The 26,678-nt window shown below is 44.7% G+C and overlaps 1 protein-coding gene and 1 long non-coding RNA gene across 6 annotated transcripts; both read right to left on the bottom strand.

Annotated features, from left to right (window-relative positions):
• Nucleotides 1-3,904: 3,904 nt before the first annotated feature.
• Nucleotides 3,905-26,564, bottom strand: usp20 (ubiquitin specific peptidase 20). Of its 5 annotated transcripts, none has more exons than XM_036976903.1 (25): nucleotides 26,443-26,564; nucleotides 25,727-25,835; nucleotides 25,221-25,274; nucleotides 25,054-25,116; nucleotides 24,550-24,720; nucleotides 24,086-24,194; nucleotides 21,802-21,871; nucleotides 20,375-20,488; nucleotides 19,964-20,063; nucleotides 18,502-19,006; nucleotides 17,375-17,527; nucleotides 17,124-17,236; nucleotides 16,748-16,920; nucleotides 15,736-15,830; nucleotides 15,131-15,164; nucleotides 14,970-15,015; nucleotides 14,609-14,789; nucleotides 14,170-14,296; nucleotides 13,838-14,007; nucleotides 11,025-11,106; nucleotides 10,507-10,615; nucleotides 10,304-10,406; nucleotides 9,878-9,946; nucleotides 9,496-9,674; nucleotides 3,905-6,093 (listed from the first exon to the last, which is right to left on the bottom strand). In XM_036976903.1, exons 2-24 carry the CDS (start codon nucleotides 25,805-25,807, stop codon nucleotides 9,511-9,513), a joined length of 2,886 nt encoding a protein of 961 aa, XP_036832798.1. In that variant the 5' UTR covers nucleotides 25,808-25,835; nucleotides 26,443-26,564; the 3' UTR covers nucleotides 3,905-6,093; nucleotides 9,496-9,510. The 5 variants fall into 5 exon arrangements, with proteins under 5 accessions (XP_036832798.1, XP_036832801.1, XP_036832800.1 ...); XM_036976906.1 differs by having other exon boundaries at nucleotides 19,985-20,063; XM_036976905.1 differs by having other exon boundaries at nucleotides 24,568-24,720.
• On the bottom strand, nucleotides 11,623-13,831 carry LOC118964570. Its single transcript, XR_005051665.1, has 2 exons — nucleotides 13,400-13,831; nucleotides 11,623-13,253 (listed from the first exon to the last, which is right to left on the bottom strand). It is a non-coding gene; the product is annotated as an uncharacterized LOC118964570 (long non-coding RNA).
• Nucleotides 26,565-26,678: the final 114 nt, after the last annotated feature.

The following is a 26,678-nucleotide window of genomic DNA, read 5'->3' as shown; positions in this document are numbered from 1 at the left end:
AAGTTTGATTTGATTGGATATTAGTCCCTCTCTCCTTCAAGTCAGTACATGGGTTATCGGCAGTATGGTTTACTATGGCTCTGAAAAGTGTTATTTTTCCAAATGTGGTGCTGGTCAGTCTTTGGTCATGGAAGAGTTGCTGTCGATGTGGGATCCTCAGGTCAGTTGAAGCTGGGGATGTATTTGAGCCTGAGAAAAAAGAACGAAAGAGAAGAACGAGGGGTTAATGAGTCATCTGTCTCTCTCCCAATCTTTCCAGTTACTCACTGATGCCACAAGGCTATCTAATACAGACTGTGCTGCGGTAGACACACAGAGGAGTAGATGCAAACCAACAGTCTTTGTTTTTATATTTCCTGTTATCCGTCTAATAAATCTTCCCTATTTCCTAATTTATACAGTCACAGACATACCCACCCCTGAGGTCAAACTGTTCATACAGTCACAGACAGACAGACATACCCACCCCTGAGGTCAAACTGTTCATACAGTCACAGACAGACAGACATACCCACCCCTGAGGTCAAACTGTTCATACAGTCACAGACAGACAGACATACCCACCCCTGAGGTCAAACTGTTCATACAGTCACAGACAGACAGACATACCCACCCCTGAGGTCAAACTGTTCATACAGTCACAGACAGACAGACATACCCACCCCTGAGGTCAAACTGTTCATACAGTCACAGACAGACAGACAGACATACCCACCCGAGGTCAAACTGTTCATACAGTCACAGACAGACAGACATACCCACCCCTGAGGTCAAACTGTTCATACAGTCACAGACAGACAGACATACCCACCCCTGAGGTCAAACTGTTCATACAGTCACAGACAGACAGACATACCCACCCCTGAGGTCAAACTGTTCATACAGTCACAGACAGACAGACATACCCACCCCTGAGGTCAAACTGTTCATACAGTCACAGACAGACAGACATACCCACCCCTGAGGTCAAACTGTTCATACAGTCACAGACAGACAGACAGACAGACATACCCACCGCTGAGGTCAAACTGTTCATACAGTCACAGACAGACAGACATACCCACCCCTGAGGTCAAACTGATCCATGCCAGTAATAGTAATCAGAGAAGCCTACCCTTATTTCCACCATACATGATTTTGCTATAGATATAGTTGTCATGGTAGATATATCCATTATGAACATTACCCTGCAACATACATTACCCTAAAGCCATGAGTTGCAGGACATCCTACTTTGTGTGACATACATTTTATCTTACATAAGAATATGAAAATACACAATTTTTGTATTTCCATGTCATCTATTATAACTAATAATTAAACCAGTCAATTTAACCAGATAAGAGCATTGTAATGTACTGGCAGTAGACATGAACCTGTCTGGATGACGACATCACGAGCAGCCTTTGTGCATCGTGCAAAGACATCCAAATTAGCCAATGATGTCAGCCGCTGGCGTGAGGACGGGACAGCCCCACCCCGTTCCATCACAGCTACGTGTACAGTAGCCAGCACAACATCCCTGTCATAAGCTCCATGTTCTTATTCAGTTATAGCAAAGGCTTAAAGTCATGCGCGTAATATAGCTATTTACCCATCATCAATCAGTTATTTAATGAGGCTTGGTTTCTCCGGAAAGATGAAGTCAATATCTGGAAAGCTGAGACTCTGCCATTTACTGAGTGTCAGAAAATGAAGTAACAACCATTATAAACACACTATGAAATCTGCCCGTCTACAGTCAGATACACAGCACACCCAGATTGTGGTGGCAAAACACGGTCTGTACAGGAACATATCAGTCTAACTCTCAAATCAGACAGCTGTACAGGAACATATCAGTCTAACTCTCAAATCAGACAGCTGTACAGGAACATATCAGTCTAACTCTCAAATCAGACAGCTGTACAGGAACATATCAGTCTAACTCTCAAATCAGACAGCTGTACAGGAACATATCAGTCTAACTCTCAAATCAGACAGCTGTACAGGAACATATCAGTCTAACTCTCAAATCAGACCGCTGTACATGCAGTAGTCAAATGCTGCAGTCAGAGGCACACATGACAATGTTTTGAAACAGTGGAGCGATCCAGCAGCAGCAGTCTTGTTTGGGTGGGTCAAAGAGAGAGGGGGGGGGGGTTGATAACACAGCACCTTTAAAGACAGAGGGATTGAGAGAGAGGAGGGGGAGAGCGTGACGGAGAGGTACACATTACTTGTCTCACTCACCTTGTATGTTGTTTAACTGCTCCTGTCTGCAAAGGATGATCAGTGTGCTCCATCTCCTCTCCTCCTTCTGTTCCTTCCTCTCTCCCCTTAGTCCTCACTGTCTGGGTTAGCTTGATACAGTCAGAGCAGAGCCAGGCGTAGGGAACAAAGACTATGACATCACAGTCTCACACAGTGAGACGACACTGTTCTCTCTCCTTCACTCACTCACTCACTCTCACACACACACCCCTAAAACATCCCTAAAGCTTAATCAATGGGAAGCGTCTGGTCTTCTAGATTACCTATTGATCTGGTCACCATTCCAACATTAAAAATCATAACTCTTCCCTCATAAGTCATAGAATACGTGGACAACTACAAATACTTAGGTGTCTGGTTAGACTGTAAACTCTCCTTCCAGACCCATATCAAACATCTCCAATCCAAAGTTAAATCTAGAATTGGCTTCCTATTTCGCAACAAAGCATCCTTCACTCATGCTGCCAAACATACCCTTGTAAAACTGACCATCCTACCAATCCTCGACTTTGGCGATGTCATTTACAAAATAGCCTCCAATACCCTACTCAACAATTTGGATGCAGTCTATCACAGTGCAATCCGTTTTGTCACCAAAGCCCCATATACTACCCACCATTGCGACCTGTACGCTCTCGTTGGCTAGCCCTCGCTTCATACTCGTCGCCAAACCCACTGGCTCCATGTCATCTACAAGACCCTGCTAGGTAAAGTCCCCCCTTATCTCAGCTCGCTGGTCACCATTGCATCTCCCACCTGTAGCACACGCTCCAGCAGGTATATCTCTCTAGTCACCCCCAAAACCAATTCTTTCTTTGGCCGCCTCTCCTTCCAGTTCTCTGCTGCCAATGACTGGAACGAACTACAAAAATCTCTGAAACTGGAAACACTTATCTCCCTCACTAGCTTTAAGCACCAACTGTCAGAGCAGCTCACAGATTACTGCACCTGTACATAGCCCACCTATAATTTAGCCCAAACAACTACCTCTTTCCCTACTGTATTTAATTAATTTATTTATTTTGCTCCTTTGCACCGCATTATTTTTATTTCTACTTTGCACATTCTCCCATTGCAAATCTACCATTCCAGTGTTTTACTTGCTATATTGTATTTACTTTGCCACCATGGCCTTTTTGCCTTTACCTCCCTTATCTCACCTCATTTGCTCACATCGTATATACACTTGTTATTATTGACTGTATGTTTGTTTTACTCCATGTGTAACTCTGTGTCGTTGTATGTGTCGAACTGCTTTGCTTTATCTTGGCCAGGTCACAATTGTAAATGGGAACTTGTTCTCAACTTGCCTACCTGGTTAAATAAAGGTGAAATAAAAAATAAATAAATAAAAAGTGTTTGGAAAGATGGCCCAGTCTGTGAGCAGAATCGTTATAACTAGATACTAAACCACTAATCAGTGTATCCTATGGGGTGTGGCAGTGGGATAGGTAAGTGGTCATCAATACATCAAAGTGAGACATATTGATCATGGTTCAGAATGAGAATATTTGTTAAATGGATGTCAGCAAGCAATAATTGTGTTTTCTGGACACGCCCCTGCCAGCATAAACCAAACTCCTGGTTCTAATTCAACACTGTGCCGTGCCTTTGTGTGAAAACCAGTGTTCAAATATGATTACACACCAAGCACAAGATAGAGCAGGCTTTTAATCATATAATCATTTATAATTACATCTGTTTTCCAGACAATCCCAGACAATCATCTGAGTGTGGATCAACCACGGAAGTCAAATAGCAACAAAAGATCACCATCACTATGACACACTCTCTCTCGTCATTGAAAAACAGCAGTTGATTAACTCCTATTATTGTTTTGGGAAAAAGATATGAGGCGAGTCATTACCTATGCAACCAATCCCACCACAGCAACATCTTTATGTTCAACCATTTACCAGTGAAAATGAAACGCTTACACGCAAGTGAGTGTACACAACCCAACGTAGACACACAAACCAGGAATTCAGAGGTGAATTGAGAAAATAATCACAGACCGCTGGAATGTACCACAGGGACCCTCACTGTATAGTCAGCTGTCATAACTAAGTTACAACGCTTCAGCAACCCATTGGCAACCTATAATAATAATAAAAACTAAGATGTCTGAGCACAGATAGACCGTCAAAGGTTTTCATTGCACTTCTCTGCAAAAACACTTGGAGGTTTCACTTCTTTACAGAATTGGCAAAAACAAAGGAATACCAAAAAATATATATAAAAAAAAAGAAAGAACATTTACTTCTCTTTTCACATTTAGGTTCCAACACTGTCATTCAGCATCCTTTACATAGCGTTGCTACAGCAGACAGACACACTTGAACGTATGTTAGTTAACATTTAAATGGCTAGATGGCATTCTGAAGGAATCAGAACTCAGGTGAAGCTCATAATGACATGCCCGCTTGGATTACATCATCTCCCTCTTATACATTGTTAGAAAAAAAGGTGCTATCTAGAACCCAAAAGGGTTCTTCAGCAGTCCCCATAGGATAAGCCTTTGAAGAACCCTTTTGGGTTCCATGTAGAACCTTTTTGGGTTCCATCTGGTTTTTACATGGAACCCAAAAGAGTTCTACCTGGAACCAAAAAGGGTTCTCCTATGGGGACAGCCTCAGAACCCTTTTGGAACCCTTTTTACTAAGAGGGTACACAACAACATCCTCCTGCCAACCGATACCAAAGAAAAGGAAAACAAGTTTCAACATCTGTGTTAGCGTGCAGTACTAACATGCACACTGCAGGTTAATGAACCTTTATGGTAAGAGGGATAAGGGTGAATATGATATTTCCCCAAGCAGAGAGACGAGTGCAGGCTGGTGCAGGCTAGTGACCTGGGGGAGTGTTGAATTCTGGGATATGGAGCTGGGGAGAAGTACGAGACGTGATAGAGATTTGACAGATATAGCCCTTCGCACTCTTCCACACTGGTCACCTCTACCTCTATCCCTGCAGGGGGACTGGGGGTTGGACCCCCCTCTCTTTCCTCCCTGCTAGCCTGATATCCTGACCTGGGGCTACTCTCCTGAGGGTCCTCTCCTCCCCTGTAGATCTGCTGCGAGAATCCCCTCATCTGCTTGTTCCTACTGTCTGTAAACACAATATTAGGGGGTCTTGATGGGATGAGCTTTAATCTGTATGACTTAAACAAATCAATTGTAACGTCAATTGACTATGCGATGAGACGGCACGAGTCACGCCAATCGGAAAACACTGTAGTCCTCCTCGGAAAGAAGCAGAACATTCAACTCTGAACATACTTTATTTCTTTACATGTGTTATTTTTACATCAGTCCTTCTGTTGTCTCGTGAAAAGAGAAATGAATGGGCGCCGTGTCGTCACTGAATGTCCTGTGTGGAGAAGAATGTACATGTTGACCCGAGTCTTCAAGCAGCGATTAACACTGACGATGTCACACTCCTTGGCATCATGGTCCCAAACACCACTACCTCCCTCCACTTCTCATCTGAACACCTTTAATGATGACACACCTACTACACTGGTACAGCAGCTCTTTAGATTTAGACTTAACCAACCATAGCTGCTAACAGCATCAGAAACATGGTGTCACGCAATGTTACATTTTTCACTTAGAAATCTTTTTAAGATTTATTCAATAAATAAGACCTTTTCACTACGGTAGGATGATAATTGACAACTATGTCCTTCTGCACTGGTAATAGAATGAGGCGCGTTGCTACGTTTTACAAAGTGCTCCTGACAAGGCTTCTCTTCCCCCAGGTGCTTCTCTTCACCCAGGTTCTTCTCTTCACCCAGGTGCTTATCTTCACCCAGGTGTAGGAGTCAGACAGACAGATGACCTAGAAGGGAGGGAAGGAAGAAAAAAGTATGCTTAAGGCTTCCGCATGCTTCTGTTTGGCTGGCGCCTAGCTGAGCTCGGCTAGGCTAACCAAACTAGTGTGCTCGCATAGCCACTTTAAAAGACCTTTGCTTGTAAATTGGAACGAAAAGCGTCAATAGTACTGTTTGTCCATCTTGAGACGCCGTAGCCAGTATACACTTCCTCAAAATAGTCTGAATTAATATAACTATTTTCCTGAGGATATCTTACTCTCGCAATTTTACATCTAACTAAGATGTTTGGTACAGTATTTCTCAATGCGAAAATGAGCATGAAAACAAGTCATCTGTCATTGAATGACAACAAAGACTTTTCTGAAGAATCCCTACTGTTGACAAATCACAGATGAAGGCAAATAGACTTCGGCTACCGACTTCGGCTTGCTTTAAGAAAAACATTTGTGTGTCCGAACAACTGAAAAAAACTACTTTACCCAAGTCCAAAACTAACAAAAACGACAGATTAAATTGTCCCGAACACAACCGTGAATTCACATTGATTCAGTGTTCCTTCCATTTTTTATGTGCATTAGCAACTCACAACAAAACATAACCATAGCCAAGTGATCCCAGTTCTTCTCCCGACATTCTCTTTTCCCTTCGGTATGTGTCTCTCAATTTCGATCCGACCGCTCCCTACACACACTCTTGCTGACTCTGCCTGACTGCAGCGGGTTTACTAACACGTTAGTTATAGTAGCTATGTTGACTACGACGTTAGCTGATATGGTGACAAATATGTAGGCTGTGTGTAGCGGTTATGATATGGTATGATAATGTTTGGCATGGAAAGATGTTGAGTTGTGCTCTGATGTCCACAAGCAAAGAGAAAAGGTGAGAGGAGGTGATAGAGCATATATGCTGTAATAGAAATAAGGCCACGCTCATTGAAATAGGCACCGACCGCCACTGGGTTACAACCCCCCCCCCACACCTAAACATAGGCAGGTTCCAGACTGAAATATGAAACAAAAACAGGTAGGGGTGAAATCAAACACAGGGTAAAAGAAAGCTGCATTTAGTGCGTTATCTACTGGTTAAAAAGGGACACGTTTTTTTGTCTCAACTCCCAGTGATATTGATGAGAAAGACGCACTTGCAGTTCTTCATTTAGCAAATTACCTCGCAACTGTACTAGGCCATTGACAATGGCTGCATATCAACTGAACTAGGCCATTGACAATGGCTGCATATCAACTGAACTAGGCCATTGACAATGGCTGCATATCAACTGAACTAGGCCATTGACAATGGCTGCATATCAACTGAACTAGGCCATTGACAATGGCTGCATATCAACTGAACTAGGCCATTGACAATGGCTGCATATCAACTGAACTAGGCCATTGATAATGGCTGCATATCAACTGAACTAGGCCATTGACAATGGCTGCATATCAACTGAACTAGGCCATTGACAATGGCTGCATATCAACTGAACTAGGCCATTGACAATGGCTGCATATCAACTGAACTAGGCCATTGACAATGGCTGCATATCAACTGCAATCATTTCTGTAATCAGCACTCCCCCCCCCCCCCAACGGTTAAAGACGAGAACTTGCGGAACACTTTATATCCGTGGCAAATTATTTGAAAGATGCATATCCCCTCCTATTAACGTTACAGCATTGTTGTGTTCTGTAGGCATATCTGTAAAAAACAAAGTCCATTTTGATGATGATTAGGACCTTTAAGTGGTAGTTTTGTGATAACTGCATTGTGCTTTTCATTTTGTGGGGGGGGGGGAACCCAGAATATTTTCTGTTAGGGATTTTTTCTTAGCGTTACCGATTGAATTTCGTTTAAATGTTTTAACGTTCAGACCTCTAATAGAATTGCGTAGCTTTTGATGTTTTATTGTGCAAGACAAATTCCCCTTCAGGGAAATGATGTTCTATCTATCACTCTCTCTCTCTCTACCTAGTTACAGTATCTGGGATCTCAAACACAGTTGACCAGATTCACAAACTGTTTATACATTACATGAAGTACATTACACACACACACAGAATGTACAGGTAACTTACAAAAAGGAAACACCGACATAAAGCTTAATAAATGTGGTGTTTTGCTGGTGGTGGTAGAGACCGCTGTCTCAGGTGCCACTCCAGAATCTCCCGTAAGTGTTCAATTGGGTTGAGATCTGGTGCTCATCAAACCATTTAGTGACCACTTGTGCACTGTGGATAGGGGCATTGTCATCCTATGAGGGTATAGCCATGCTAGTCAAAATAATGGCCTGCCCAGCATTTATATACAAGACCCTAAGCGTTATGGGATGTTATTTGCTTAATTAATTCAGGAATCACTTGTGTGGAAGCACCTGTATCCCTCATTTACTCAAGTGTTTCCTTAATTTCGTCAGTTACCTGTATGACGTCATGAAAATGACCTGAGCTACGTGAGAGAACAGAGTGGACTGTAGTGGTACCAGACAGTTCCAGGAGAATGACCTGAGCTACGTGAGAGAACAGAGTGGACTGTAGTGGTACCAGACAGTTCCAGGAGAATGACCTGGGCTACGTGAGAGAACAGAGTGGACTGTAGTGGTACCAGACAGTTCCAGGAGAATGACCTGAGCTACGTGAGAGAACAGAGTGGACTGTAGTGGTACCAGACAGTTCCAGGAGAATGACCTGAGCTACGTGAGAGAACAGAGTGGACTGTAGTGGTACCAGACAGTTCCAGGAGAATGACCTGAGCTACGTGAGAGAACAGAGTGGACTGTAGTGGTACCAGACAGTTCCAGGAGAATGACCTGAGCTACGTGAGAGAACAGAGTGGACTGTAGTGGTACCAGACAGTTCCAGGAGAATGACCTGGGCTACGTGAGAGAACAGAGTGGACTGTAGTGGTAACAGACAGTTCCAGGAGAATGACCTGAGCTACGTGAGAGAACAGAGTGGACTGTAGTGGTACCAGACAGTTCCAGGAGAATGACCTGGGCTACGTGAGAGAACAGAGTGGACTGTAGTGGTACCAGACAGTTCCAGGAGAATGACCTGAGCTACGTGAGAGAACAGAATGGACTGTAGTGGTACCAGACAGTTCCAGGAGAATGACCTGAGCTACGTGAGAGAACAGAGTGGACTGTAGTGGTACCAGACAGTTACAGGAGCCAACAGGTCTAATACTGAAGTGTTTAGTAGAGACAGGAATGTTTATGCTACATCGTCCTTAGACCTGAGGTGGGTGGTTGTGTGTGTGTGTGTGTTTGGGTTCTTGTGTATGGATGTGGGAAACCGTCAGTGGGCAGAGATGATGCTTGGGTGCGTGTGTATGTTTGCTTGCGAGTGTGTTTATAAATCAACACACTTGGGTGTGTGTGTAAACACAACGTGTTTAAGTGTGTGTCTCACCATTGTGGGTGTTTCTCAGAGTGCCCTGGTCTCTGCCTCTATCTTCCTCTCTCTGTGCAGGCTGTCTGTGTCGAGGGCCGGGGCCGACACTGTCTGTCTCACTGCAGTCTCAGGCCCTCCACCGTAGATACTGAGAAGATACTGCCACGTCTCCTCTGAGATCTGACCATAGTCAGCCCCTAGGAACACACACACATGCGCACATTAACACGTACAAATGAACACACACACGTGCGCGCATTAACACATACAAGTGAACACACACACGCGTGCGCACATTAACACATACAAGTGAACACACACAGGCCCAGACCAATACACACAGGATCACGCACCCAGACAGACCGACCAATCGACACATGTAACAGCATATACTGCTTACTTTGCTTTAGTTGTATGTGTCCCCCTTTCATCACACCAATCTTACTGTTGTCAATAGGACCAGGGGGTTCTGAGAAGACAATGACAAGCACCCCCAAGAGCTTTAGTGTCGTTACTAAAGAACATTTCACACTGTATTTATTCCCTCTACGTATTCGGGGCCAGTATTCAGAAATCGTCTCAGAGTTGGAGTGCTGATCTAGGATCAGTTTAGTCTATTAGATCATAATTGATAAGATTATAGATACAGGTGGGGTCCTGATAATAGATCAGCACTCCTACTCTAAAACACTGTGTGTATATGGGCCCTGGACTGCACAGAGGATACAATGTGATAATTATAGTGTATTAAGTAATCCTGATCTTTAGCTTCCATTGGTACTGTAATGCCTCTGATTATAAATCAACCATTCTCATAGAATCGTACCGTTGTCTTTGCCCTTGACGAAGTTCTCCCACTCCCTGAACCACTGCATGCTGATACACAGGATGACTGTAGGAGCCTCCTCCGCCTGGAACTCTTTATTCAACTGGAGACAGACCGGGAGAACAGGTGAGGCCTTTGATACAGGACACACCACACACTTACAGGCAAGCGCGCACACACACACAGTGACCCATCCCTCTTACCCTGATAAAGGTGTCTATTTCCACCTTTCTGCGTTTGACCAGAGCCTCTATCTCCACCTGGCAGATAGCACACACGTACAGGTGGTTCACTGCTGGGCCTCCTCCAAAACTAGGAGACAGACAGACAGACAGACAGACAGTTAGTTCGATGGACAGAGAAATAGATTGACATTTAGACAGAAGCTGTGTTCGAATACTAACATACTGTATACTATCCTTTCAGTTGAGCGTACTAGCTCTTCGCCTGTCTATCAGAAGTTGATGCTGTTGCTATGCAACCTCTTGATGGACAGTCAGACAGAGAAACAGGTGGACAGTCAGATGGACAGTCAGATGGCCAGTCAGTTAGACAGATGGACAACCAGTCAGACAGACAGACAGACAGTTAGACAGACAGACAGTTACAGTCAGACAGACCGACAGTCACAGACAGTTAGACAGACCGTCTGATGAACAGAGACAGATGGACAGTCAATTAGACAGACAAGTGGGTAGTCGGACAGACAGTCTCATCTTACCTGTTGTACAGGTACTCCCATACATTCTGCGGCAGGATCACCACCAGGTCGTCTATATAGTGGTACTTGTTGGGTGGGATCCCTGGACAAAACGTGAAGAAGATTATTTCAATGAGGTTGTGCTGGGGGTAGAGAGTGGTTGAGCTGGGGGTTGAGAGTGGTTGTGCTGGGGGTTGAGAGTGGTTGTGCTGGGGGTTGAGAGTGGTTGTGCTTGGTATTTGATGGTGGGGTTGGTGAGGGCATTGAAATAGAATCCCTAGATCCTCAGACCAGGTCAGTGGAGGCTGCTGCTAAGGGGAGAACGGCTCATAATAATAGCTGGAATGGAGTAAATGGAGTGGCATCAAAAATGTTTTTTTATGTGTTTGATACCATTCTATTCACTCCATTCCAGCCGTTATTATGAGCCATCCTTCCCTCAGCAGCAGCCTCCACTGGAATAGATGGGTGGGGTTTGTACTTTTGGGACTACTCTATTGGTTCCAGTGTGCCAGGAAGCTCAATCAAGCACATCTCAAAGTATTTGAAAGAAAACAAGTACTACTTGAAGTGAGCCCATGTCTAGATTGAGTCTGGTTGATGTTCAGGATGGGTTCTGGTGGTAGGTTAAGTACAGTTCTGACCTCCGTACTAGCAGAGAAAGGTGTAGTTGATGTTTAGGGTGTGTTTTTGTGGTAGGTCCAGTACAGTACTGACCTCCGTGCTGGCAGAGAAAGGTGTAGTTGATGTTTAGGGTGTGTTTTTGTGGTAGGTCCAGTACAGTTCTGACCTCCGTGCTGGCAGAGAAAGGTGTAGTTGATGTTTAGGGTGTGTTTTTGTGGTAGGTCCAGTACAGTTCTGACCTCCGTGCTGGCAGAGAAAGGTGTAGTTGATGTTTAGGGTGTGTTTTTGTGGTAGGTCCAGTACAGTACTGACCTCCGTGCTGGCAGAGAAAGGTGTAGTTGATGTTTAGGGTGTGTTTTTGTGGTAGGTCCAGTACAGTACTGACCTCCGTGCTGGCAGAGAAAGGTGTAGTTGATGTTTAGGGTGTGTTTTTGTGGTAGGTCCAGTACAGTTCTGACCTCCGTGCTGGCAGAGAAAGGTGTAGTTGATGTTTAGGGTGTGTTTTTGTGGTAGGTCCAGTACAGTACTGACCTCCGTGCTGGCAGAGAAAGGTGTAGTTGATGTTTAGGGTGTGTTTTTGTGGTAGGTCCAGTACAGTACTGATCTCCGTACTAGCAGAGAAAGGTGTAGTTGATGTTTAGGATGTGTTTTTGTGGTAGGTCCAGTACAGTACTGACCTCCGTACTAGCAGAGAAAGGTGTAGTTGATGTTTAGGGTGTGTTTTTGTGGTAGGTCCAGTACAGTACTGATCTCCGTACTAGCAGAGAAAGGTGTAGTTGATGTTTAGGGTGTGTTTTTGTGGTAGGTCCAGTACAGTACTGATCTCCATGCTGGCAGAGAAAGGTGTAGTTGATGTTTAGGGTGTGTTTTTGTGGTAGGTCCAGTACAGTACTGACCTCCATGCTGGCAGAGAAAGGTGTAGTTGATGTTTAGGATGTGTTTTTGTGGTAGGTCCAGTACAGTACTGACCTCCGTGCTAGCAGAGAAAGGTGTAGTTGATGTTTAGGGTGTGTTTTTGTGGTAGGTCCAGTACAGTACTGACCTCCGTACTAGCAGAGAAAGGTGTAGTTGATGTTTAGGGTGTGTTTTTGTGGTAGGTCCAGTACAGTACTGACCTCCGTACTAGCAGAGAAAGGTGTAGTTGATGTTTAGGGTGTGTTTTTGTGGTAGGTCCAGTACAGTACTGACCTCCATGCTGGCAGAGAAAGGTGTAGTTGATGTTTAGGATGTGTTTTTGTGGTAGGTCCAGTACAGTACTGACCTCCGTGCTAGCAGAGAAAGGTGTAGTTGATGTTTAGGGTGTGTTTTTGTGGTAGGTCCAGTACAGTACTGACCTCCGTACTAGCAGAGAAAGGTGTAGTTGATGTTTAGGGTGTGTTTTTGTGGTAGGTCCAGTACAGTACTGACCTCCGTACTAGCAGAGAAAGGTGTAGTTGATGTTTAGGGTGTGTTTTTGTGGTCGGTTAAGTACAGTTCTGACCTCCGTGCTGGCAGAGAAAGGTGTAGTTGATGTTTAGGGTGTGTTTTTGTGGTCGGTTAAGTACAGTTCTGACCTCCGTGCTGGCAGAGAAAGGTGTAGTTGATGTTTAGGGTGTGTTTTTGTGGTAGGTCCAGTACAGTACTGACCTCCGTACTAGCAGAGAAAGGTGTAGTTGATGTTTAGGGTGTGTTTTTGTGGTCGGTTAAGTACAGTACTGACCTCTGTGCTGGCAGAGAAAGGTGTAGTTGATGTTTAGGATGTGTTTTTGTGGTCGGTTAAGTACAGTACTGACCTCCGTGCTGGCAGAGAAAGGTGTAGTTGATGTTTAGGATGTGTTTTTGTGGTAGGTCCAGTACAGTACTGATCTCCGTACTAGCAGAGAAAGGTGTAGTTGATGTTTAGGATGTGTTTTTGTGGTAGGTCCAGTACAGTACTGATCTCCGTACTAGCAGAGAAAGGTGTAGTTGATGTTTAGGGTGTGTTTTTGTGGTAGGTCCAGTACAGTACTGACCTCCGTGCTGGCAGAGAAAGGTGTAGTTGATGTTTAGGGTGTGTTTTTGTGGTCGGTTAAGTACAGTACTGACCTCCGTACTGGCAGAGAAAGGTGTAGTTGATGTTTAGGGTGTGTTTTTGTGGTAGGTCCAGTACAGTACTGACCTCCGTGCTGGCAGAGAAAGGTGTAGTTGATGTTTAGGGTGTGTTTTTGTGGTCGGTTAAGTACAGTTCTGACCTCCGTGCTGGCAGAGAAAGGTGTGGTTGCTGATGGGCCCTGGCTCAGTGAATGTGTTGAACTTGTTGAGCCACTCTCTGGAGATGTAGAACTGCAGCAGGCTGGGCTCCTTCATGTTGGCTAGAGCCACAACCTTCTGCCTCTCCCTCACTGACTCCTCACTGCTCTTCCTGTGGACACACACACACACACACACACACACACACACATACACACACACACACACACACACACAGGCACACACATGACCAGACACACATACCATAACTAGTTCAGCAAAACAGAAATACATTGTTATTATCATTGTAATGTGGTATGAAGGTTAGTCTCGCCTGTAGAAGAGCACATAGGCCTCAGCATTCTGCACCACCGTCTCATGGACCTCTGTTACATACTGGTCATCAAACTCATACCACTGACCGTTGATCACATTCTGACAGTACGCTATGTAGTGACCACCTGGGGGGAGAGAGACAGAGAGGCAGATGCAGAGGCAGAGAGACAGAGAGGAAGGAATTGCAGAAAGGTAGATAAAGGTATGCTGTGAAATCAACCATATTCATCAGTGTGCGGCTATCTATTTCTGTACCATGACCTCCCTTTCTGTACCCTGCAGCTGAAAGTTACTGGTTGTGATAAACTCACATTTTTACATGAGTTGACACACATTTTGAGTTTCACATTTTGAGTTGAATCAAAACCGTGAAGCATAACAACCATGTTCCCTAAACGTCAGGTAGTACAGTCAGTCAACTGTTACTTGTTACTCACTGCCTGCGGTGCCATGGTGACAGATGACGGACAGCAGGTCGTAAGTGGTGATCTGGGAGAGGCTATCCTTGGCCAGGAAAGGTTGGAGGTCGAGTCCCTCCAATGGGAAGGCCACGTGACTGTTGATCTTGAAGGAGTACATCACCTCATGACGAAAACGCTTCAGGTGAATGCACAGAATCTGTACACACACAAAATGTTTCATGTAGATTTCCTGAAACAAATGCCTTGTCTTCACGATGAAAATCAACAACATTACACAACTTCGGTATCTTTAGTCGCTTTGATAAAGCTTGTTTTATCTTCTTTGCAGAATGTCAAAGTATGAGATAACAGAAGGGGACAAAGATAAGAGCATTACCTCAGGTAGCTGAAGTACTTTGCAATATTTAACACCATTTCTTAATCTGCAAGATAGGTGAAAGAGTATTAAAATGTGTGATGAAATGTGATCTGTATTATCAACTAGCCAGATTAATCTTCTAATGCTAAATGGAACTACAAATTCTCCAAAATACTTACTTTCTACACTTTTCACAGCTGTACATGTTGTCCCCTACAAAACAATTAAGAAATTACTGAAATTATTTCACGCCAGGATATGGTTTCGTTTAAAAAAATAATAATTTAAGCAGGAAAATCCTATTGAGACCAATGTCTCTTTGGCAGGGAGCCCTGCATCACAAAAAGTGCGCTGTGATAAGCAGTATCTAATGGGTTTAACGCAGTGGCAGCTGCATTCATATAGATAATGTCGCCTTAATCCAGGGCCGACAGGAACGTTGATTTAATGATCTGTTTTCTACTATTAAGCGAGAGGCACCATTTATTTCTAATGAAGAAACCCAGTTTTATTCTCAGCTTCTTAGTTAACTAATCTATTTGCGTTTTAAAAGACAACTTATCACCCATCCAAATGCCTTGGTATTTCTAAGAGGGATAACGCTCAATTTGCAGACATGTAAATCTGTGAAGTCAATGTTGTGGGCTCTAGAAAATAACATACACTTCTTCCTAATTCAGTACCAGTTTAAAAGTTAACGAGCTTTGTGTGTGACATTAAAAGCAGCCAGTAGATCAGGGATGTTGATGCATTTTATTGGACAACTGTATATTTTTGAGTTTACCTTTGAGCTCATCAGCAGCAAAGAAGGCAGCAAGACAGTCCTCCAGCGTTACCATGGGGCCCCAAAACCAGCTGGGGATACAGGACACCACAAACCTACAGAGGGGGGAGTGGGGGGTATACAGGAATAAATAGGAAGTATTATGTAGCTGTTACATGTGGTTTACTACTTGTTACAAGGTCGTTACATACTAGGTAAGGTCATTCCCTTGGAATGAATCATGGCAATGGTAAGTCTTACATTGCACAACTGGCTGTTGCAGATAGAAATGTAATGAATAGAGCTGACACCATTCCTTGTTCTAGATGACAGTCAATCACATCTGTTCTACACAATACATTTCTATCTGAAGGTTCTGTAATGTTGCACCCTCTTGAACGGGCCCCAATGCTAGCCCCATCCCCAGCTCTCTACCCTCATCCCCAGCTCTCTACCCCCAGCCCTCTACCCCCATCCCCAGCCCTCTACCCCTAGCCCTCTACCATCATCCCCAGCCCTCTACCCTCATCCCCAGCTCTCTACCCCCAGCCCTCTACCCCCATCCCCAGCCCTCTACACCCAGCCCTCTACCATCATCCCCAGCCCTCTACCCCCAGCCCTCTACCCCCAGCTCTCTACCCCCATCCCCAGCTCTCTACCCCCATCCCCAGCTCTCTACCCCCATCCCCAGCCCTCTACCCTCATCCCCAGCCCTCTATACCCAGCCCTCTACCATCATCCCCAGCCCTCTACCCCCAGCTCTCTACCCCCATCCCCAGCTCTCTACCCCCATCCCCAGCTCTCTACCCCCATCCCCAGCCCTCTACACCCAGCCCTCTACCTTCATCCCCAGCCCTCTACCCCCAGCTCTCTACCCCCATCCCCAGCTCTCTACCCCCATCCCCAGCTCTCTACCCCCATCCCCAGCTCTCTACCCCCATCCCCAGCCCTCTACCCCCATCCCCAGCCCTCTACCACCAGCCCTCTACCACCAGCCCTCTACCATCAGCTCCTACAGCTGCCTTCCCCTGACCTGCGTATGGAGTCCATGATGTAGGTGATCCAGCCCTGGGAGCCGTAGACGTCCAGAGAGACCCCGGTCTTGGCTGGGATGTTCTGGTGGATGGAGGAGTGTAGCTTGGCAAGGTCCTCCTTACCTGGGATGGGCAGAGACAGGTCCTGGAAGGTCTCCACAGTGGTCGAAACCTAAAGGGGGGAAGGGAGAGGAGAAGAGAGAGAGGGGGCGATGAGAGGAAATGGACCAAAACTTCTGTTAAAAGGTCTACAAATTAAAAGAGGTCAACATTCAATATTAATGTGACAGTACTGAGGTTTGAACAGAGGTAGTAAAGCAGAGTTCCTATGGGAGTGTCGCCCCCTGGTGGTGGTCAACACACAGCACAGCTCACCCTGTCACAAGTCAGACACTGGACCAGGCTGAGGATGGAGCCGTCAAATATATCTGAGATGACACTGCGGTAGAGAGACTGTTTCTTCTTCTTGGCACCCAGGATCAGCTGGGCTAAGAGGTAGATTATGGGAAATTGAGTGAAATAGTTTGTGTGTGTGTGAGAGGGTAAGGTGTGTCTCTGTGTTTGGGTGGGAGAGTGTGTGCACACGTGACAGTGTGTGTGTGTATGGAAGAGGACACCCCCCATACCTTTCTTGAAGGAGTATGTGGGCCCTGCAGAGCGGAGGGTGCTAGAGCGAGGGGGGCTAGAGGAGAGTTTTGGTTGCAGCTCCTGGACCATACGGACAGGGCTGCAGGGGCGAGACTGGGGGCGCTGCTGCATCGATGCCTCGTTGTCTGGCTCTGGGTAGGAGAGGAAAGAGGAAGAGGGGGCTTTTAAGAGATTACTCACAAATCACTACAACAGGTCACAACACACACACACTACATTTTCTACTCCCACCATTACCAAAAATCTCAAATCTAATCAAAATCAAGCTTTATTTATATGGTACATTTCAGACATGGAAGCAAAAAAAAAAAAACGTGATTCACAGAAAAAAAACCATGAAAATAAAAACAGAAAAATTTACTACACAACAAACAAGAAGATAACAAACTAAAGAATAACAAAAAATGAACGACTAAAAAGCACCCTAAGGAAAAGCAAAGCTAAAAAGGTATGTTTTAAGATCTCTTTTAAATATGTCCACAGTTTCAACCCCACTCAGGTTCTCTGGCAGGCTATTCCAGACGCAGGGGGCATAGTAACTAAAGGCTGCCTCTCCATGCCTCTTGGTCCTAGGCTTTGGGATAGTTAACAGAAGTAGTAAGAGGACTTGAGGGACCTACTGGGTACATAACTTAAAAGCATATCTGGCATGTTTTGGGGTGCACAATTGTGGACTGATTTAAAAACCAATAAAATAATCTTAAAATTAATTCTAAAACTCAGGCAGCCCGTGCAGAGAATTTAAAACCGGTGCATAACGTATGCTCTCCGTCTGGTCCTGGTCAGTACCTGTGTATTCTGTATGTTTTGCAGTTGACCAATGGCTTTCTTGGGTAGACCAGACAGGAGAGCATTACAACAGTCAAGCCTGCTTGTAATAAAAGCATGTATGAGTCTCTCTGTATCAGACAGAGAGAAACGGACGCACCTTGGCAATGTTTCACAGGTGGAAAAAAAGCGATTTTTGAAGACATTCCTACGGTGTGACTCGAAATTGGGTTAAGAATCTAAAATGACAATTGTTTAATATTTATTGCCTGTGAATTAACATATGCGTCCAGATTCTCTTTCTGTGCTTTGGCTCCAACCATAACAAAGCCCATACCTGGAGTGTTGCTGCTCTGCATCTGCCCCTGTGTTTGACTCTGACTGGGGCTCTGTGGTCTAGGGGGGGTCCCCTCCTCCTCCTCCGCCCCCCTCTCTAGAGCCCCCTTCTCGGCCGCCGCCGTATCCACATCTGCGTCCTCGTCCATCTCCTGGGAGCCTCCGTGGAGGGGCGAGCCCAAAACCCTCTTCTCCTTCAGCCTCTCTTTCTCCGAGATGGGTCCTCCTGTCCCTGATCGCCCCCCAGTGCCTGTCTCCCCTCCTCCCACCCTCGGTGACACCCCACACTCATCCTGGATGAGCAGCCCCGCCTCCCCCAGCCCTCCTCCTTCTCCCCGGTCGCTGCTGGCACCTGAGTCGCAGGAGAGGAACTCGTCCTCGGCGGGGGAGCGGTCGCTCCCGTCCCTCCGCTCGTCCCCCTCACCCCCCCTGCCGAACTCTGCCAATGGCTCCTTGAGCTCCTCGTGGAGCTGGTCCATCAGACAGCGCAGAAACTCCTGGGTATCCTATGTAGTAGTATACAGGGCGAGAGGGAGAGTGTGTGGAACTGTCTTATATACTCAGATCTCACACACACACACACACACACACACACACACACACACACACACACACACACAAAGAGGTAGAAGAGGGGAGGATGCTGCTCTATCAAGTAGAAAGAGAGAGGGGATAATGGTGTGGGTGGACTACGAAGCAGGGAAAGTGTGTGTGTGTGTGTGTGTGTGTGTGTGTGTGTGTTCCCTGCAGCGCTTAGGCACAGAAAGTCATTGAGAGTGTGTGTGTGATGGTGAAGCATTAAGAGAAACAGTGAGAAAGCATGCTGATCACACAGGCTCAACACAATACTATTTTCACAGCAGTTTTGTCATTGTATTTTTCCACAGCAATCAAAACCAAAAGTCACATACACACAATCCCATTCCAATCAACCAAACACCCATTAAGCCAAGCAGTAACATCAAAATGTCCACTAGTTACTGTGTGTGTGTTAGAGCATGTCAGCATCCCAAATGGCACCCTATTCCCTATATAGTGCACTATTTTTGACCAGATCCATAGCGCTATGGTCAAAAGTAGTGCACTACACAGAGAATAGGGTGCCACTTGGGAAGATCTCAATTGCATACTCCTCGTGTCCTTTCTCCTCGTCTCCTTCTCAAAACCCATTGAAGGAGAGTGTCAGGAGACGAGGAGAAAGGACACGAGGAGTATGCAATGGAGATCTTCCCCATTTCACTGTCTTGGCACCCTACTTCCAAGTATCACTGACAGGGTTAGCCAATCAGCAACACAACAATCAACCTATGAAACTTCACTGTCCCTGGAGGTCCATTTGGTTTGTGGCAACAGTGATTATTTTGGGGGTATGGGACACAGGTAGAGGTGGGTTAAGTCGGGGGTTAAAGAGAGGAGCCAGAGGGGGGTAGGGCTAGGGGTCAGGTCATAATTTTGTTTCCTACCTGCTGGGAGCTTGCCCCTACCTGCTGGGCGTAGCCACGGAACATGGGGTTGACCAGCTTGATTCCCTGGGACAAACTGGTGGGGACCACGTAACTGGGCCTGGAGGAAAGAGAGAGAGAGTTACAGAGAGAGAAGGAAAGTGAGAGTGAGGGAATGAAGAAGAGGAAGCAGAATGTGTAGCAGACCATGACTAAGCAAGTAGACTCATTAAACATACGTTAAGTCACACGTTTTCCGGGATAGCCCCCCTTGTGAAAGATGTATTTTCTTCTATTACATAGGTCAGACAGTATCATTTAAAAACACAATTTTGCTGCATTCTTGTGAATATCTAGCCCAAAAATGTGCATGTTGAATGGTACATACAGACTGTAATATTCAACATATTAGCATGTCCATTGGTACACTACCGTTTCTTGTGCCAGAGCTCAGAGATTAGTTTTTGGTAGCTCTTGCACAGCGCAGGTTTCTTGTCTGTCCGCACCAGTCCACTGCAGTCCAGGAAGAACTGAGTGAGAGGAGGACTGTAGAGGGATTAGAGGGGGTTAGGGGGGGTTAGAGGGGGTTAGGGGGGTTAGGGGAGGGACGGAGAAGAAAGAAAGAACTGGTCAGTTGGAGATCCAATCTATGAAAACTGACACACTGGCTTCTGCTGAGAAGAGCAATCCCTACAGGATTCCACTGAGATTTTTCTGCAGGCTAAAATGATTGATTTTGCCTCAGCAATTATGACATTTTGCTTGCAATAAATGTGCAGTGATTGGTTGAAATTGCGAGCCCTCTTTTTGTACTGCAGTGATGGGTCAGTCTTACGTGATACCATTGTGATGAATTTACTGTTGTATGCGGGTGATTGGTCAAATATGCAGGCCCTCGGATAATACACTGAGTATAGCAAACATTGGTAACACTTTCCTAATTTTGAGTTGCGCACCCCCCTCCTCCCCCCCGAGAAAAGCCTTGATTTGTCGGACATGGACTCTATAAGGTGTTGAAAGTGTTCCACAGGGATGCAGGCCCATGTTGATTCCAATGCTTCCCTGGTGTGTCAAGTTGGCTGGATGACCTTCAGGTGGTGGACCATTCTTTATACACACAGGAAACTGTTCAGAATGAAAGCCACAGCAGCGTTACAGTTCTTGACACAAACCGGTGAGTGACAATTGAGACATGGATTATGCATGCGTGCCATGCAGAGGGTGAATGGGAAAGACAAAAATATTTAAGTGCCTTTGAAAAGGGTATAGTAGCAGGAGCCAGGCGCACTGGTTTGAGTGTGTTCCCTGTGGAACGCTTTGGACACCTTGTAGAGTCCATGTACCGACGAATTGAGGCCGTTCTGAGGGCAGAAGGGGGTGTAACTTAATATTAGGAAGGTGTTTCTAATGTTTTGTACACTCAAGAGTAAGTTAGAAAAAGACCCCACTGAACGACTCAGTACGTTAGAGAAAGACCCCACTGAACGATTCAGAATGTTAGAGAAAGACCCCACTGAACGATTCAGTACGTTAGAGAAAGACCCCACTGAACGATTCAGAATGTTAGAGAAAGACCCCACTGAACGATTCAGAATGTTAGAGAAAGACCCCACTGAACGATTCAGTACGTTAGAGAAAGACCCCACTGAACGATTCAGAATGTTAGAGAAAGACCCCACTGAACGATTCAGAACTTGTCATCATCATCAAATCACGTTTTCACCCACTCTATAATATGCAGGGAATTGTTGATTTTGCAGAAAATTCTGCTATTGCAGAATCGTGAAAGAACTGGAAGACGAATACACATATGCTCACACACTTTCAGCTTTACGAAACGAGACAGGAAGTGACCTCACCAGTTGGACAGGGCTTGAAGAGCTGCGTTCATGTAGCAGGAGTTACCGATATTCTTCATCCCTGTCAGACCTTTGAGAAAGATGTAGGGGGAAAAAAAGAAGAAGCTAATAACGTCATACAGGTATATTTATAATATAGGACTACGATACAAGCCACTCCACTGTTTACACCTAACATTTGGAGAACAGGCCTACATACAGTAGGTGGGATCTTCATTTGACCAGTTTCTCACAGAAGTAAAATATTCCTGGATGATTCGATTACTCTAAGTGATCATTTATTATGGGAAATTAGCTTTGCTAGGCTAAAGTAGGCTATAGTTTAGGTGTGTGATCTAATTAGTAAGAACTGCAGGCTTTCAGTGAATTTATGTAAACCACAAGGCTCATTTTAATTTCTTGCAGCACATGAAAAATTATCTGCAACAACAGAGTGATCAAATTAAGATACTACATCTGTTAGTGAAAATGCATGACATGGACCCTGTCAGTTAATATTGACCGTCAGTCTATTACCATTGTCTGGTACGTACTCTTAGGCCCCAAAGCAATTATATTTCTCTTAACCCAGAGCTCGTCTCATTAGGCTCTTAGATAATTTGGGAGGTCCCTGACAAAATCAGCTTGGTATAATTCACTAAGGAATAGACCTGCTAAGCGTGTCAACTAGAGAAAAGGATGAACAAAACGATTGTACAGAGCTCTATATCTGATCGTATGTTACATTTAAAATGCAGACCATATCTGATGGCTATGGTTGTCACCCATAAAGAGAGAACTTCTGGTTGAATGCATTCAGCTGTGCAACTGACTAGGTATCCCCTGTACAGGCTAAGGGTATCATTTGAACTGTGTATATGTTGGACAATATACAGTGCATTCGGAAAATATTCAGACTCCTTCACTTTTTCCACATTTTGTTACAGCCTAGTACTAAAATTAAATTATTTTATTTTTCCTCAATCAATAATGACAAAGCAAAAACAGTTTTAGAAATGTTTACACATTTATTACAAATAAAAAACTTAAATATGACATTTACATAAGTATTCAGACCCTTTGCTCAGTACTTTGTTGAAGCACCTTTGGCAGCGATTACAGCCTTGAGTCTTCTTGTGTATTACACTACAAGCTTGGCACACCTGTATTTGGGGAGTTTCTCCCATTCTTCTCTGCAGATCCTCTCAAGCTGTCAGGTTGGATGGGGACGGCATCTCTGCAAAGCTATTTTCAGTTCTCTCCAGTGATGTTTGATTGGGTTCAAGTCCGGTCCACTCAAGGACATTCAGAGACTTGTCCCGAAGCCACTCCTGCGTTGTCTTGGCTGTGTGCTTAGGGTTTTTCTCCTGTTAGAAATTGAACCTTCGCCCCAGTCTAAGGTCCTGAGCACTCTGGAACAGGTTTTCATCAAGGATCTCTCTGCACGTTGCTTCGTTCATCTTTCCCTCGATTCACACTAGTCTCGCAGTCCCTGACACTGAAAAACATCCCCACAGCATGATGATGCTGCTACCACCATACTTCACCATAGGGATGGTATTGGCCAGGTGATGAGCGGTGCCTGGTTTCCTCCAGATGCTTGGCATTCAGGCCAAATACTTTAATCTTGGTTTCATCAGACCAGAGAATCTTGTTTCTCATGGTCAGAGTCCTTTAGGCAAATTCCAGACGGGCTGTAATGTTCCTTTTACTGAGGAGTGGCTTCGGTCTGGCCACTCTACCATAAAGGTCTTATTGGTGGAGTGCTACAGTGATGGTTGTTCTTCTGGAAGGTTCTCCCATCTCAACAGAGGAACTCTGTCAGAGTGACCATTGGGTTCTTGGTCACCTCCCTGACCAAGGCCCTTCTCCCCTGATTGCTCAGTTTGTCTGGAAGAGTCTTGGTGGTTCCAAAATTCTTCCATTTAAGAATGATGGTGGCCACTGTGTTCTTGGGGACCTTCCATGCTGCAGAGGTTTTTTGGTACCCTTCCTCAGATCTGTGCCTTGACACAATCCTGCCTCAGGGCTCTACGGACAATTCCTACCTCATGGCCTGCACTGTTAACTGTGGGACCTTAAATAGACAGGTTTGTGCCTTTCCAAATCATGTCCAATCAATTGAATTTACCACAGGTGGTTGTAAAAACAATCAAGTTGTAGAAACATCTCAAGCATAATCAATGGAAACAGGATGCACCTGAGCTGGAAAAAGTGAAGGGGTCTGAATACTTTCCAAATGCACTGTATTCTTTACTGTTATTGAATGGTTGCCATGATGACCAGGGGGGGGGTCAGAGGTTACCTCTGGGTTTGAGGTCATCCTCCTCCGACTCTGACCCCTCTTCTTCTGCCACCGCGATGGGCACCGCCTTCAACGGGCGGTGGTGACTCACTGGTTGATGAAATGCATCCTGGGAAAATGATTGGTTGTCATTAAAAAAACAAATAAGAACATAGGTCTGTGTGCCTGTGGGAAGCCAATTAAAATATAAAAACACAGAATCGGCTGCATTTCAGCTCACAAGTGTGAATGTGAGCTGATCAAAATGAAACATAGTTGAGTAAAACGTTATAATAAATAAATGATTTATACACAGTACATAATGCAGGCCTTCTGAATAGTTATGAATCCTTTCTAAATTAAAATATATTTTAGCCATAGTTGATATAGGGCCAATCCCAAATGGCTCCCTATATAGTGCACTAATTTAGACCAGTGCCCAAAAGGCACGTAAACATAGTATAGTTGAATATAGCTGAGCTGACCTTTGTGCGATGGCGTACCTGGTTGTCCATAGCTTTACAGTGGTGGGGAGTGTTAGTGGCAGACATAGCAGATACTACTGCAGGCCTCTGCTCTAGAAACACCTCTCTCTCACACACATAGCACCAGATCCTGAATGTTGTCAGGTTTACTGTCAGGCTGTGTTTCTTAGTCTAGGGGGGAGAGACACAGAGACACACGCCCACACACTTAATAACAATTAGATATACATTTTTGTTGCATGAAATGCTAGGGTGGCAGGTAGCCTAGTGGTTAGGGAGGCGAGCCAGCAACCAAAGGGCTGCAAGTTCAAATCCTGGGTCCGATGGGAAAAATCTGTCAGGAAGTGAGCTGGCAACCGCAGGGTTGCTGGTATTAAATCCTAAATGTGGTTGCACATGTGTCTCTCTGAGGAGGTGGAAGTCAAATTTCAGTTGAGCCAATAAAGTGATCTTGAAATGGCATCTCTCACAACCCAAAGAAGAAAAGCTCTGAGCAGAATTCACCTGAGCGTGTAGGGTGCTGTGATCTGAAAAGGATTCTCCACAGCCAACATATGGACACTCGCTCTGAACAAAATAAAAAAAACTATTACATTAGTCTACGGGTAAAAATATATATTATGGTCCACAGAATTCTGAAACAGTGAAGAAAAGCAGACTCTGCTGTTTACCTGAAGACAGGCCCAGAGGTTGGGTCCTCCTGCTACACATAACTGGCAGGTTCCCTTCAAAACACAAAACAATTATACAGCACCATCTCCTGTGTGATTTTGTCAGACCACCAGAATGTATTGTACATTTTGTTTGACATTTTGTGGGACTTAGGGCCTTTTAGACCAGAAAAATATGTGAAGGCAAATCTAGAAGACATGACTCAAGAGCAAAATACATGACTTTGGTCACATTGCACCCATTCCATACATATTCTAGATGCTTGACAATGCGAGAGCTAGGGGATATAAGGCTATATCTGCAAGATGATTCTGAGATAATTGTCTTTAAAGTTCCAACCCCTCATTGGCTTTAATGGTGTCAGCATTTTTCATATTGTATTCTTTTGAACTTTAACAATATGAATTTAGGTATTTACAGTATAATTTTGAACAAAATGCAAATAGAACCTTATAGTCCCAAGCTCGACTGGGCAAATCTCTTTAGAAACCATCATTTCTCTTACCTTGGATTTCTGCAGAAGGTCCTCCTTGGTGACCTCCCCTATGGATTCCAGGTGGGGACAAATGTCCCCCAGGTCACTCATGTTTATTCAACTTCTTCTAAAGATCTAGCTAATAATACACAAAAATATGAATCTGATATTTTGTTTGTGTAGATAAAACAATACATTGAAGCAAGCTGACATCAGTAAGTGGCTACAATAAGTAGACACACTTCAATCAAGGGGTGTGTCTGACTCTGCCAGAGTAGACTATTACAAAACGTATGTCGAATTAGTCGTACTGTAGCAGGGAATGTCGCCGACAATGATACTCTTTAGTTTAGCTAGGAAGCTAACGTTTCTCTACTCACTCAAAGCTTTGAAATTACTGCATTTACTAGTAACTAGCTGCCTGACAACCCATCGACATTCTAGAAATGGATAATCAATTAACTAAACATCTAACTATCGCACATCAGCCAACACAGGTACACTTTTTTAATTTTATAAAACCAATTCCTGCACTATGGTTTGGCTAGAGACACCGAAATCTGACAGCTCTGCTGCAAACTGAAGGCCCTGTTTTTCCACTCCTAACTAGCATCAAAAATCGATGATGACATCGACAACAAATACATGAATCTCAACATGAGCTATTTACCAACACCAGGCGATGTCACAACAATATTCAGATAAGTTCATTTAAGGGGAAATGTGCGTTAAAAATAGGTAAACACCTAGCTAGCGATGGTATCCTGGCTAGCTACTGTGGCTGTTGTACGGAATAGAGATAGATACCCCATCCCACTTGCTCCCCCGCCCAACTCACACACTGGTTTAACGTCAGTGTTGTTATGCACCACGTCAGCAAGAACTAGCAGCTTGTTGCTTTATTTCATAGGGATGTTGTTTCGATTCCTTATGATACAATTTACTGGAATACATGTGTCAATAATATATATTGGAAAAAGGT

The sequence above is a fragment of the Oncorhynchus mykiss genome, chromosome 5 (genome assembly GCF_013265735.2).
Source record: "Oncorhynchus mykiss isolate Arlee chromosome 5, USDA_OmykA_1.1, whole genome shotgun sequence".
Lineage (NCBI taxonomy): Eukaryota > Metazoa > Chordata > Actinopteri > Salmoniformes > Salmonidae > Oncorhynchus > Oncorhynchus mykiss.
Note: the sequence above shows the minus strand (reverse complement) of the source record. Positions and strands in the feature narration are given on the sequence as shown.